This window comes from Sardina pilchardus, chromosome 19 (genome assembly GCF_963854185.1).
Source record: "Sardina pilchardus chromosome 19, fSarPil1.1, whole genome shotgun sequence".
NCBI classification, from domain to species: Eukaryota; Metazoa; Chordata; class Actinopteri; order Clupeiformes; family Clupeidae; genus Sardina; species Sardina pilchardus.
This window is the reverse complement of record NC_085012.1, coordinates 17101385-17116384: the sequence shown is the minus strand read 5'-3', so window position 1 is coordinate 17116384 and position 15000 is coordinate 17101385. Positions and strand designations below refer to the sequence as shown.

Sequence of the window (15000 nt, the reverse complement as noted above, 5' to 3'; positions counted from 1 at the left end):
GGTGCTGGTTCTGGACAATGGCGGTGCGGTAGGTGGCCAGGCCCCCCTCCTCCAGGCTGGGGAACAGGTAGTACAGGTGCACGCTGCATAGACACACACACACACACACACACACACACACACACACACACACACACACACACACACACACACACACACACACACACACACACACACACACACACACACACACACACACACACACAGAGAGACATAGGCATAGATATTAGATACACACGCAAATACATGCACAGTTATCAAACATACATATACACACACACAAACACACACAAACAATGGGAAACAAAACCGCTGAGTCAGACTAGACGGACGCTGAGTCAAGAGGAATCGCAACGGAAGGCTGAGTCACAAGCACACACTAACCCTGAGTCAGCACACACCCGTACAACACAACTAGGACAAAAGTATCAAAAACTTTTTCTTTTTCTTTTAAAGTACATCCTAAAGTCACCACAAGGTGTGTGTGTGTGTGTGTGTGTGTGTGTGTGTGTGTGTGTGTGAGGGGGGGAGGGGTCTCAAAGGAAATGCAGCATCAATTCACGGGGTACCCAATCATGACCGTTCTTAGTCAATGATCTGTGCAATCTCACTGCACACTAACAAGGCCTCTGAGAAATCACATCATTGAGTCATTGCAGAACAGAATTAAACACACAACAACCAGCACCTACAGTAAGACACACATACGCAATCCCCAATGCACGTACATCATTACCATAAATGAATCACGGTGACCTATCCGGTGCACTAATCGGGAAACAATCGTACAGTTGCTATGGCGATTTTGAACGAGGCCATTGTGTCCTGTTCATTGTGGCCGTGGATTAGGGGTGTAAAAAATAACCGATACGTATCGGTAATCATTCGGAACGTTAACAACGCGAGTGCATCGATAGGCAAACCCCTGGATCGGTTTAAATGTACTATGAATCGATAGATAAATCGATTTTAAAATGACGAATCGGAAAACTAACGTTACAAGTTATGATAGGCTATCGTTAGACCAACCGTGATTTGCTAACACACCAGCGCCTAGCCTTCTCCAACGAGGGTAGGCTAAGTAGCGTCATTGCTAGACAGTGGCAGCAACAAACTAGTTGTCAAGTTTAGTGAAACGCAGATAACGCTGACGGGAACGTGTGTTGCAGTATCCTGAACGAAGACATTCAGTCGTAAGCACAAGCCTCAAAATTAGCTTCATAGACTACAACAAACACCCCTTGTCATCCTCCTGCTTCCCCTTTCCCTGTGTCTCCCCAAATGCTTCGGTGCCTTACTGTATGTTCGGTGCAGGTCTGAAAGTTGACTGAGGAGGGATAGTGCCTACCTGTCATGTGTTGAACGCGGTTCTCACAACGTGCGTTAGTAACCCTCCTGTTTTATGAAAGGTAATCCAGACAGACACTCTTTCCCAAGAGCTACAGCTACATCACATATTTCTAAACTATTGTGATTGGTTCAGCAGCTAGTATAGGGTGATATCTGATATGAATGTATCTCTATTAATTGGCCGAGTGATTTCGTTTAGAGGCATTTGGCCACGTTCTTATTATCAAAATGTTTGTTCAGTCTTTCAATCCAGTCAATCAAGTCTTGTAATTAATGACATGCAATTGTATAGCCTAACTTTTCTCATGCCATTTAAAGTAGCAAAAAAAAAAAAAAAAAAATCTGCAGTAGGCCTATGGAAAATAAAATGAGATTAAGAAGAACTATTGCATTTTGGGGCCTATTACTGCATCGTATCGAATCGTATCGCATCGTATCGAATCGCACCGAATCGTTCTGTATTAAACCGCATCGTCTGTGAATCGTATCGTAGCTTTATGAATCGATACGAATCGAATCGTCTTAAAAGGGAGAGATTCACACCCCTACCGTGGATCTTTCATGATGGCTTACGCAACCCATGACTCAGCAGAAAGAGACATGCGGAGTCATGGCGAGCGCCGCCTGGCCCGACACGCCGTTCAGAAACGGGAGAGGCGGGATCCCGGCAGTGGAGTCCGTTTGGATCGAGCGCGACATATTAAAATTAGATGGAGCATTACAAATTCAAGGACAGCCAGCTGTGCGCACGCACACACACACACATACACGGTCGCACGCACGCACGCACGCACACACACACACTACAGACAACGCTCCTCATTAAATTAAGGAACATTCCGGTATATTAATTTAGAAACCAATAAAAACTTTTCCAAAGAGGAGGGGAGGGGGCTATTATTTAATCAGACACCGTAGATTACTTGTCAAGGCCGATGCAAGCAGAGGCGCAGCTTCAAACGCCCAAGTGCCTCAAACGAGGCCCGCATTAGCATAAAAACAAACAACTCTTTCCAGGACATTTCGTTTTCAGGGCGTGAAAGACCCTGAGACACACATGGGGGACTTGGGCTGATGAGTGTGTCTGTGCGTGCGTGCGTGTGTGTGTGTGTGTGTGTGTGTGAGTGTGTGTTTACTCCTTAAACACAGGGCTGCGATGCGCAAGAACACGAGCGCACCTGAACAACATCCAGAGGTAGACGGCAGGTCGTCCTTTTTTTCTGAATCTGAGGTGAGATCACAACTTCAGCTTTAGAGGGAATGCAGGAGCCATTTTAACCATTTATTTTATTTGTTAATAATGTATCACAATCTTTGCCCTGTTGTTCTACCTCTGAGAATGGGTTTCCACTACAGGTCAAAAGGCCATTACATAGGAAGGTGACCTGCGGGAGGCATGGCTGACTGGGAGCACACAGCTTTTTGACCCTGGCCTAACCTTTTGACCTTGCTCGCTGAACTATTGCATATCCGAACTGCTGCTCTTTTTGTGGTGCTCTTTAGTTCAAAATATCCAGTCTGCTTTATATAATTTATAGACCAGAGAAAGGATTTTTTTTTTTTTCGTCATAAAACTAATCTATTTTGGGAAGTTTACTGGACCTTCTTAAATGTTTTTTTTTTTGTTTTGTTTTGTTTATTGCAACTTACAAGCATCAAATTTACCCCAATTAACACCAATGTGACGAGGAACTAACAAATATAGGCTAAAATAAAATACAGCAGTTAAAAAGCTTCTGCATCTTGGAAAACTTGCGGATTGTGTGCTGAAGGAAATCAGTTGTTCATCAAATGCTTGCTGGAGGGTTTGACCCTGTGTCCTGTGGGTGGGTGTGTGTCTAAGTGCAGCAGGTACAATTTGAGGAGTGCTGATTGTAACAAGGTCCTTGATGTGGTGTTTACCACAGAGGTACATGATGGCCTCACCTCTATCAAAGAACACCCACACACACACACACACACACACACACACACACACACACACACACACACACACACACACACACACACACACACACACACACACACACACACACACACACACAGTGACATCTAATACTGCTCAGTGCCCATAATTCACAAGGTTCAGCAGGTGTGAAAGACCACTCTTTGAGATAGACAGGCACACAGGCACACACACACACAGACACAGACAGACAGATACGGACAGAGAGACAGAGCCACACATGCACATGAAAAATCTTCACACAGTCACATGAAAGCAGCCTGAATCATCACGGCCTCTGATGCTGGAGATGCAAACCGCTGTGTGCATGGGACAAACAAACTGGAGCAAACAAACTGGAGCAAACACACACATGCACAGACACACACAGACACACAAACACACAGACACACACACACACACACACACACACACACACACACACACACACACACACACACACACACACACACACACACACACACACACACACACACACACACACACACACACACACACACACACACACACACACACACACACACACACCCTGTATGCACATAAACAAAGGCAAATCAAGAATCCCCTGCACGTCCCCTGAACAAACGCGTGTTTGGCTGCGCTGGTGCGTTGCTGGGCAACGGGGCACAGCACTGTCGCAAGTCGGGCTCCCATTCGGATTTGCCCTGAAAGGCAGAATGGATTTGGAAAAAAAAAAAAAAAAAACAAGAGACAGAAAAAGTCGTCCGAGGGCTTTTCGTGACGAAGTTTGTGTTTGTGTTTATCGGGGCCTAATCAATGCTGTGAAGGTCAGCAGAGGACTTGTAGTGCCCCGTCCCTCTTGCCGTCATTAGAGCAGACCGTGGCCACCGTGCGTCAGGCTTTCAGGAGGATTTGGACAGATTGAGCGATTTATCTGAGCATCCCAGGGAAGGACAGAGAAAGAGAAAGAGAGAGGGATGGGACAGAGAGGGAGGGAGGGAGGGAAAGAGAGAGAGAAGAAGAAGGGAAGGGCGCAGACGGGTGCGGCAGTTTGTGGTGATTTGTTGAGAGGACTGTGGAGGAGAGGAGGGTGGAGGAGAGAACTGCGGAGGAGAGAGGAGGGTGGAGGTTGTGTGCCTGTGTTGGGGGGGGATGATTACTGTGTAAACACAGAGAGACCACAGAGAGAGATGAACTGTATTTAAACCTACTCCCCCATGTCTCATAACAAAGTCTCTCTCTCTCTCTCTCTCTCTCTCTCTCTCTCTCTCTCTCTCTCTCTGAAGGCCACAGTAATGGGGCCATGTGAGTCCCATTCGGCCTTCAGACCAACACAAACAGCCACACAAACACAACAAAACACAAACAGCCACACAAACAATAGGAGGGGGTGGTGAGATAAATAGGGACGGGGTGGTGAGATAAATAAACGCATGCATAATTAATGAGGGCTGAGACAAGGGGGACGTCCCTGACTGTGTGTCCAAGACATTCAGAAGATGGTCACCCTTTCTGCTAGTCCTCTCTCGCTGTCCACAACCTCTCCATTCCTTAGTCTGTTTGTTTGGCATGTGTGTGAGCGTGTGTGTGTGTGTGTGTGTGTGTAGAAACACTCAAGTACTATTTACTGGTGTACTAAAGCGGGCACTGTTGATGCCGCTGCATATAATGACTGTGAAGCGTGTGTGAAACGTCTCATTAGCTTATACATGGTGTGTGTGTGTGCGTCTGTGTCTGTGTCTGTGTGTGTGTGTGTGTGTGTGTGTGCTTTTTAGAGCAGGGTTTCACCTGGGAGCCACTCTGTTGCAGCCTCAGCCAGCTAATTAGCGGTTGTCATGGAGAAACTTTGTTTATTTAAAGGGAAGGGGAAGTGACATAATAAGGAGGATATAAAAAAGCAACCTCTCCCCATTCACATTCCAATTACCACAAAGAGGAGGAGGGGGGCAGGAGGAACAAGAGAGCGGGAGAGGGAGAGAGAGGGAAAGAGAGGGAGAGGGAGAGAGAGGGAGAGAGAGGGAGAGAGAGAGAGAGAGAGAAAGAGAGAGAGGAGGGATGGTGGGGGGAGGGAGAGAGAGAGAGGGGAAAGGAAAAGAAAGAGATAGAGAGATAGAGAGAATATGAGAGAAAGAGTGAGTAAGCATCCTGAGGTCCTGAGGTGTATGCCAGAGAGAGAGAATAATAAATTGCTCTTAGTTCCAATTAATGAAGATGTCCGTCAAACACGCACGGACACGCTTATGGGACACAAAACACACCTGGTAAGGAACTCCACCACAGCATCTCCAAGGAACTCCAGCCTCTCGTTGTGATTGATCCTGACAGGCCAGAAAGGGACATTTCAGTAATTGACAACAACACACTCACAGACTTGCACACACACAAAGCCATGCAACATATGGTCTGTGTGTGTGTTTATGTGTGTCTATGTGTGTGTGTGTGTGTGTGTGTATTTTTGTCTGTGTGCGTGTGTGCGTGCGTGTGTGTGTGTGTGTGTGTGTGTGTGTGTGTGTGTGTGTGTGTGTGTGTGTGTGTGTGTGTGTGTGTGTGTGTGTGTGTGTGTGTGTGTGTGTGTGTGTGTGTGTGTGTGTGTGTGTGTGTGTGTGTGTGTGTGTGTGTGTACCTGGAAGGAGATGGGTCGTCCTGTCCAAGCCTGGACATGATGTTGATTAATGTGTTGATTCCTGACCAATCGAAGAGCAGAATCAGTCAACAAGCACACACGCCACCTCCACACAGAGTTAACACAGGAAGGCAAACATCAGCCTGTCTCTAATAGACCTTTAACACATGCCTCTCGCATCTGTGTGTGTGTGTGTGTGTGTGTGTGTGTGTGTGTGGTGCATGTTTGCTCAAGTATAAATAGGCAAACACTGATATCTTCACTGCTTAACCACGAATGCCAGAGGCATTTATTTAAGCCACACAAACACATGCAAACATGCACACACACACACACACACACACACACATACAGGCTGTTTTTTTTCCTCCTGAATAGAGGACAAGATTAGAGCAGAAAGAAGCTGTCACAGTGGGCTTTTTGTCCCCCCTGGAGACCCGTAGAGGTTAGGGTGCCCACCTTTCTTCCTCATGTACATGTGGTGCACCTTCCTGTCGCCATATTTGGGCTGCCGGATGCCACAGTTGGAGAGCGAGTTGCGGGCGTGGTCGGGGTTCATGCCGAAGTTCAGGTGGTGGCTGGGATGGGTCATAGCCAACTGAGACACATGAGGAGAGAGATGGAGAGAGAGAGAGATGGAGAGAGACAGAGAGAGGGAGAGAGGGAGAGAGGGAGATGGACCAATCAATAAACAGCCAATGATTAGCAACTGATACATCATCCAAAAGAAATCTGGATACACTGCACACAATCTCTCACTCTCTCTCTCTCTCTCTCTCTCTCTAACACACACACACACACACACACACACACACACACACACACACACACACACACACACACTCACACACACTCACACACTCACACACTCACACACTCACACACTCACACACTCACACACACTCACACACACTCAGACACACTCAGACACACTCACACACACTCACACACAGACAAACACAAACACAGGGCTACAGACACAGGTATAGACAGCAGAGTTAGAAGTGGGATGGTGGCAGCCTCCTGTCCTGACAGCAGCCTAAGCACGCTCAGGGTTTTGACAGGAAATCAGAGCGGAACAGAGGCGCCAAGTCAGGAGGAGCAGAGAGACGGATCCACATGAAGAAAGGAAGGCAAGATGGAGAGAGACAGCGGGAGGAAGAAAGACATGCAGAAATGAAAAGGAGGACCAGAGAGGGAGAGAGAGAGGGAAAGAGAGGGAGAGAGAGAGAGATTGCACTCTGTAAAACACAGCCAGCATTTATCAATCTTACATCAAGCAAGTGTGTTCTCAGCAGTAACTCGGCTGCTGTGATGTGCCAAGTCCAACACACACACACACACACACACGAGCATACAGTACACACACACACACATACACACACACTTCTTAAATCAATTTCAAGCTCCAATGAGATATACGTGTAAGGCACTGGCCCTTGTGGTTTTACCATTTTGATTTTTAATATGTATTTATGAAATACTTCAAGCACGCGGCAGCTCCTCTGAGCGCCGACAAATTTCACTACAAGTCGAGTTTTGTACGGACGCTGATAGAAGTGGAATTCTCTTCCCCCGACACCTGCTGGGTGTATAGGAGAGATGGAATAGACCGTGTGTGTGTGTGTGTGTGTGTGTGTGTGTGTGATTGTGAGCTGTTGAGGAAAATCACCACATCTGGATTGCTTGGGGCGTCCACACACACATAAAAGTAAAACACCTCTCTGTGGACATGTTGCAAAGCATCACGGGTCCTAAAAAGCGTTGCAAAAAAACTTCTGGTCAGGTGACATGAAACTGACCAATAACATCATATCCTGTGCAGCAATGGAAGTTTTACGCAGCTACTGTATGAGTCAACGTTGCTGACGTAGCCACAAGTCTGCATTCTCTGCCCAGGGGTGCGTTTCCCAAAACCATAGTCGCTAATTAAGTTAGCAACTATGTTAGCAACTACTACCCATAGCAACTATGGATTTGGGAAACGCACCCCAGGTCATCTGCAGTCCTCCACACCACAGCAGAAAAGAGTTGACTGGGCTGGACGAGGGGTACCAGAGCGCGGACATGAGAACAGGAAAAGGCACAGTGGCCAAACATCAGTCCACAATTCACAGGCTTTGCTTTCGATCCCTGTGTAAATACACTCAACTGGACACATGCACAGAGATTATATTCACAAATCACTCTGTGAGCGTGTGTGTGTGTGTGTGCCTGCGATGTGAATGGGGTGGGATCTGAATGTGTGAAAGTCTGTGCAATAAACACTGTGTGTGTGTATGTGTGTGTGTGTGTGCGTGCGTGTGTGTGTGTGTTTGTGCGTGCGTGCGTGTGTATGTGCGTGTGTGTGTGCGTGTGTGTGTGTGTGCGTGTGTGTGTGTGTGTGTGTGTGTATGTGTGCGTGTGTGTGGTAACGCAGGATTTAAAACATGTTTATCTGAAGGATTTGGCCGGTTCCCCCTTGTCCCCCTCTAATGGCCGCTGATTTGGCTGCATGACACAAACACACACACACATACACACAAGCGCACACACACGCACACCATGAGTCGACATCTCAGTTTTGGCCACTGTCGCTCGAGTGAGGATTGCACGGGAAAGATTAGCCCTTTATTCCCACTCTCGCCACGACGCTTCAGTAATCCCACACATTTATTTGTGTTTACTCATATATCTATATCATTATTTATTTAGGGGGATGCCTAGAGGCAGGAGGTGCCAGTGACTCATCCTCTCTCTCTCACACAAACACACACACACACACACACACACAGGCACACACACTTCGCGCACACACGCAAATAGAGAGACTTAAGAGACTCACAAGACGTAACAGTCATATGTGTGTATAAATAGTCCCTGATGCAGGAAGGCCCATACTGTTAGACGCACACGCACGTATGTTCACACGCTCGCGCCCGAGCACACAGAGGAAATCTGAAATGGAGCACTTGAATCACACAGATTAATTATTTAAATCCCGCAGGATATCTTTGCTGCTGCTGTCTGTCAGAGAGTGTGTGTATGTGTGTGTGTGTGTGCGTGTGTGTGTGCGCGCCTGTGTGTCTCTGAATCATTCAGCAGCGTGCCTGCCCAAGTCACCCCCCACTGGTCAAAACCATATGCCCTGCTCTACCCCTTGGTGCTTACTGACTGACTGCCTGCCTGCCCACCCACACACACACACACACACACACACACACACACACACACACACACACACACACAAACCCTTGCTATTACACAAGCCCTATTGCGTCACCTCAGCTCTTTGAGTTGGACTCTGTACAAAGACTGAAGGGGAAGGGTAGTTTTTAAATCAGGCCAAGCGCTTGGCATTCTCCACAATCACTCTGTACCTCAAATGATGCTATTATATTAGATAACTGTATGCTGCTATTAATTACTAGCCTTATTAGCATCTACACAAAAGGGAAAAAAAAACAGCAAAAATACCATTTTGTGGGAACAAAATTGTGTTAACCATTCTCATCCTAAGTTGACGATTCATTTTAAAACTACGTCATTTCAACACACCATAACAACCTCTTACGGTGGGCAGAAAACAGAACATAAGGACATCATGTTGTAGTATGTTACAACCGTGATCATACAGATCAACAGAATCATTTTATAGGACATGGCAGGTATTCCAATATAGGCCTCATTCCTGTCAAATTAAAGCTCATAGATACACCTCACCTGTTTGAATTCATCTTTATTTATCACCAACTTATTTATTGGTTTTACATGCAGACAACCAACAAAATGTCCAGATACTATTTGAACTTCATAATAGCCTAACTGGTGTAGCTGAAAAATGTATCGCCTAATCTGACATGGTCAATCATAAAAGATAATCGTGAAAGACAAAAAAGTTGTGCAGTCTGTACAGGCCATTACATAACCAGAGCCAACATCCCTTGGTATGTAAAACTGGCTGAGGAGTGAGGACTGATTTTTTATTATTATGTTTTTAATCAATGGCAGAGATTAGCTTACCGGAGCAATGGAGAGACAAGAGGAAGGTTAAGGATGAGAGAGAAAAAAGGGAGAGAGAGGGAAGAGGAGAAGAGAAGAGAGGATAGGAGGAGAGGAGGGAAAAGGAATGAAGAAACAAGAAGTCCGAAGTGGTTCAAATAATTAAAAAGGTGCAACCATGGGCATATGTGTAAATACAGATACAGACAAAAACAGATACACACACACACACACACTACAAAGCTGACATCAGAAGTGAGCAGCAAAGAGATCAATAATTGACTCTCTTACTCACTCTCACACACAAACGTACACACACATCACATACCATTTCTATGGAGGCAGCTGAAAAAGACGTTTTTGTGCCAGCTCAAAGAACATGACCACGACCACCAATGGCGACCACACACACACACACACACTCGTTCCTAACCCTTGTGTTCTTCCAGCCTCTCTCTCTCTCTCTCTGGAGACCTTCACAGGGTGATGAGAGGGAGCCTCTATATTGCTCCTCTTTGGGCCCAAATAAAACGCATTGATTGGTGATGCATCAGAGCGTGACAGCTCTCCAATACTGCTACAGGCTGTACATGGGAGAAGTGTGTGTGCGCGCAAACACACACACACACACACACACACACACACACACACACACACACACACACACACACTTGCTATTTGAAGGAAGCTTTTGTGTTTCCTGCCCACTCCCTGCAATGTTAGAGTCTTCAAAAAGACCAAGACTGTAAGCCTACGCTTCTATTTATCTATATTTATATATGTGTGTGTGTGTGTGTGTGTGTGTGTGTGAGAGAGAGGGCAAAAGAGAGAGGATATGTATTAGGGTAGGGGCAATTGTCAGTGAGTGTGTGCACCTGTGTGTGTGTGTGTGTGTGTGTGTGTGTGTGTGAGTGAGTGAGAGAGAGAGAGAGAGAAAGAGAGAGAAAGAGAGAAAGAGGGCAAAAGAGAGAGGATATGTATTAGGGTAGGGGCAGCTGTCAGTGAGTGTGTGCACCTGCGCACATGTGTGTGTGTGTGAGTGTGTGAGTGTGTGAGTGTGTGTGTGTGTGTGTGTGTGTGTGTTTGTGTGTGTGGCAAAGACCACCAGTAAATCAGCAAACTAATTATGGCCCTCTGAGAGCCCTGTGCAGCCTACCTGACTCGTGCCAATTAAAACCACTCAAACACACTCACACACACACACACTCACGCCTGGCAAACCCCTCAGTGGGCACATCTGTCCACCTCAAACACACGCACACAGACACACAGACACACAGACACACAGACACACAGACACACACACACACACACACACACTAACCTGGAGCAGACAGCGGTCCTCAAACACGTAGCCGATGAGCTTGTCCAAGTGCATGAGGCACTGGTGGTAGCGGATGTGGTGGGTTAGCACCGGCAGCATCATGGCGTGCTGAACATGACAGAACACACACACACAAACACGAACACACACACACACACACACACACAGAGAAAGAACATTTTTACAACACAGAGAATGGAGGTCATTAACAACACAGAACAAATTACAGAACCCATTCAGGACATTCATAAAACTGGACGGACGGATGGATGGATAGACCGGAGGATGGATGGATGGATGGATGGATGGATAGATAGATGGATGGATGGATAGATAGATAGATAGATAGATGGATAGACGGGCGAATGGATGGATAGACAAACAGATTGATAGACTGATGGATGGCTAGATAGATGGATGAATGGATGGAGAGATGAAGATGAAGTAGTGCAGAGTACTGCTGGGGAGACTATAGATTACGGAGAGAGTATCACAGCTAGTACTGCTGCGGAGATTATAGATTATGGGGAGAGTATCACAGCTAGTACTGCTGCAGAGACTATAGATTACAGAGAGAGTATCACAGCTATTACTGCTGCAGAGACTATAGATTATGGGGAGAGTATCTCAGCTAGTACTGCTGCAGAGACTATAGATTACGGAGAGAGTATCACATCTAGTACTGCTGGGGAGACTGTATGGGGAGAGTATCACAGCTACAGTAGTACTGCAGAGACTATAGATTATGGGGAGAGTATCACAGCTAGCACTGCTGCAGAGACTATAGATTACGGAGAGAGTATCACAGCTAGTACTGCTGGGGAGACTGTATGGGGAGAGTATCACAGCTACAGTAGTACTGCTGGGGAGATTATAGATTATGGAGAGCGTATCACAGCTAGGACTGCTGGGGAGACTATAGATTATGGAGAGAGCATCACAGCTAGTCCCATAGATTATGGAGAGCGTATCACAGCTAGGACTGGGATGGGGGCCGAGAAAAACAGATAGATGGCCTCAAACTCCGAAAGACAAAGAAAGAGAAAGAGAAGAGAGTGGAAAAAGAAAGATATGAGAAAGCAACAGAGAGAAAGATGAGGGATAAGTAATAGAAAGGGGGGCGAGGGGGAGAGGAACATGGGGAGACAGAAATCAATCAGGCGGTCATTATTTATTAAGAAGTGCTCCGACAGAGCGACAGATCAAAGGATGAAAACCCAATCTGAGGACCAGGGCGAAGGGGGGTGGAGAGAGAGAGAGAGAGGGAAGGGATGCAGGGGCAGGGGAGAGAGAGAGAGAGAGAGAGAGAGAGAGAGAGAGGAGAGAGAGGAGAGAGACGCAGGGGCTGGGGGGAGAGAGGGAGAGAGAGAGAAAGAGAGAGGGGATGAGAGGAGTGATGGAAGAGGAATGAGACTGGGAGAAAATTCTCATTTTGGCACGCACCAATCCATTCCAATCTCCGAGAGGAAGGACACACATGATTTGGGACCCGTACAAAGAGGAAGGAAAATCTGAGAGTGCCAAAGCATGCGTGTGGACAGAGATGAGAGGGTGTGTGTGTGTGTGTGTGTGTGTGTGTGTGTGGGTGTGGGTGTATGTGTGTATGTGGGTGGGTGGGTGTGATCTGTGGTGAAAGCATCTGGGGTTTGTGTGTGAGTGAGGAGTGTGAGAGAAATGTGTGATGAGGTCTGTGCATGTGTGTGTAAAAGATGAATGAGATATTTGCATTTTTATTTCGTACGGTGTATGTGTGTGTGTGTGTGTGTGTGTGTGTGTGTGTGTGTGTGTGTGGGTGTCGAGAATGTGAGATGTGAGTAGGTGTGTATGTGGAGGAATTTGCCTCTGATAGTGTGTGTGTTTAATGTGGTGTGGCGTGGTGGAATGTGGTGCAGTGTAGCGTGTGTGTGTGTGTGTGTGTGTGTGTGTGTGTGTGTGTGTGTGTGTGTGTGTGCGTGTTGTTGTTGTTGTTGTTGTGTGTGCATGTTTGTAGTTTTAACATGAAAGTACAGTATATGGTGAGTTTGTGTGTGTGTGTGTGTAGTTTTGACATGAAAGTATAGTGAGTTTGAGTGTGTGTGTGTGTGTGTGTGTGTGTGTGTGTTTACTGTGAGAAGGAACATGTGTGTGTACCTGACAGACATCAGAGCGGATGCCAGTCTTCCAGAAGCCCTGACTGCTCAGCTCCACAGTGACCTCTCTCCGCATGGTATTCTTCTGACGGATCTTCTGAAGGGCTTCCTGATCTCACACACACACACACACACACACACACACACACACACACACACACACACACACATAATTAAATGCATGACACATGCATGTGCAGTGCACACACACACAAGTCGGAGACACACACAGACAGTCACACAACACACACACAAAAGTGACAAATGACAAATAACATAGGCGACACACACACGCACACACATACACAAAGACACATCACCAACATCACCAAACACACACACACACACACAGGGAAGACGAATTCTCTGAAGACTAATCATGTGTGCCTTGTGCCGGTGTGTGAAGCGCTGTGCTGATTGAGACCGTGGTCAGTTGATTGAATAAGAGGTTCTGACAGATGACCAATCAAAGCAACCGTGCCGACAAACAGAAGGCCACATATTACCGCACGACTCTCATCACCACAACCACACACACACACACACACACACACACACACACACACACACACACACACACACACACACACACACATAAACACACACACACACACACACACACACACACACACACGGAGGGCGCAAAAGAACAAACTACAAGCAAATTCAAATGAACATATCAATGAAATATGTCTGTGACCACTGCGCACACATATACACACACTTGCACATTGCCCACACAAACATACACGGAGCATACACACAACATCCAAAACATGGGTACAAATGCACACAGTTTGGATACATCTACCCTCTTAGAACTGAAGACCACCACATGTGTGTGTGTGTGTGTGTGTGTGTGTGTGTGTGTGAGCGCTATTACCGCTATATTGATGCATGACTGACAAAGCAAATAGTCTGTCTAGGACCATTTGCCTTTGAATAATAAGAACATTTATCTTCTCTGACTGTCTGTCTGGCCCCATCCCTTCTTCTCTCTCTCTCTCTCACTCACTTTCTCTCTCTCACTTTCTCTCTCCATCTCTCTCTCACTCCTTCCTCGTGGCTTCCTCTTCTCTGTCTGCGATGACGTGTGTAAATTGCTGGTGAACAGCAGGTTCGTGGCACCGCGGAAATAAGAACAACAAAGGCATGAATAAATAATGTCATTCCACTTTGAACTCTGCATCAAAGCGAATCGCGTGCGCGCACACACACACACACACACGGTGTGTGTATGCATGGGAACATGTCTGTGTGGTGTGTGTGTGTGTGTGTGTGTGTGTGTGTGTGTGTGTGTGTGTGTGTGTGTGTGTGTGTGTATGTGTCTGAGTCTGCAATGACAGTGTTTGATCCCCATCAAAGTGGCCACCCTCAAGGCTTCTGAGCAGGCCAAACATGGCCAGCAAGTCTCTGTGTGTGTGTGTGTGTACTGTATCTTGTGTCTGGTGTGTGTGTGTGTGTGTGTGTGTATGTGGGAGAGTGTGTGTTTGTGTGTGTGTCGCTAGCTGATGATGCGGAGGGAAGAGACCTCAGGTCTCAGGGGACATGATTCCACAAAGTCGGTGATCAAAGCCCTGGCCTCTCTCCCTCTCCCTCTCCCTCGCTCCCTCTCTGTTTAGCATACATCATTTATACAGCCAGAGTTGTTAAGATGTTCCCATAT

At 46.7% G+C, this 15000-nt stretch overlaps 1 protein-coding gene across 3 annotated transcripts in view; it reads right to left on the bottom strand.

Annotated features, from left to right (window-relative positions):
* The window catches only part of drosha (drosha ribonuclease III), an 81873-nt gene that overhangs the window by 51632 nt on the left and 15241 nt on the right, over positions 1 to 15000 (bottom strand). For all 3 annotated transcript variants that reach the window (XM_062520956.1, XM_062520957.1, XM_062520958.1), the window contains 6 exons: positions 13336 to 13443; positions 11206 to 11313; positions 6360 to 6498; positions 5901 to 5961; positions 5536 to 5595; positions 1 to 83 (listed from right to left, as the gene is read on the bottom strand). The exon at positions 1 to 83 is cut by the window's left edge and continues 17 nt beyond it. In XM_062520956.1, the coding sequence (XP_062376940.1) occupies positions 1 to 83; positions 5536 to 5595; positions 5901 to 5961; positions 6360 to 6498; positions 11206 to 11313; positions 13336 to 13443 (559 nt within the window). The remainder of the gene's footprint in view (positions 84 to 5535; positions 5596 to 5900; positions 5962 to 6359; positions 6499 to 11205; positions 11314 to 13335; positions 13444 to 15000) is intronic.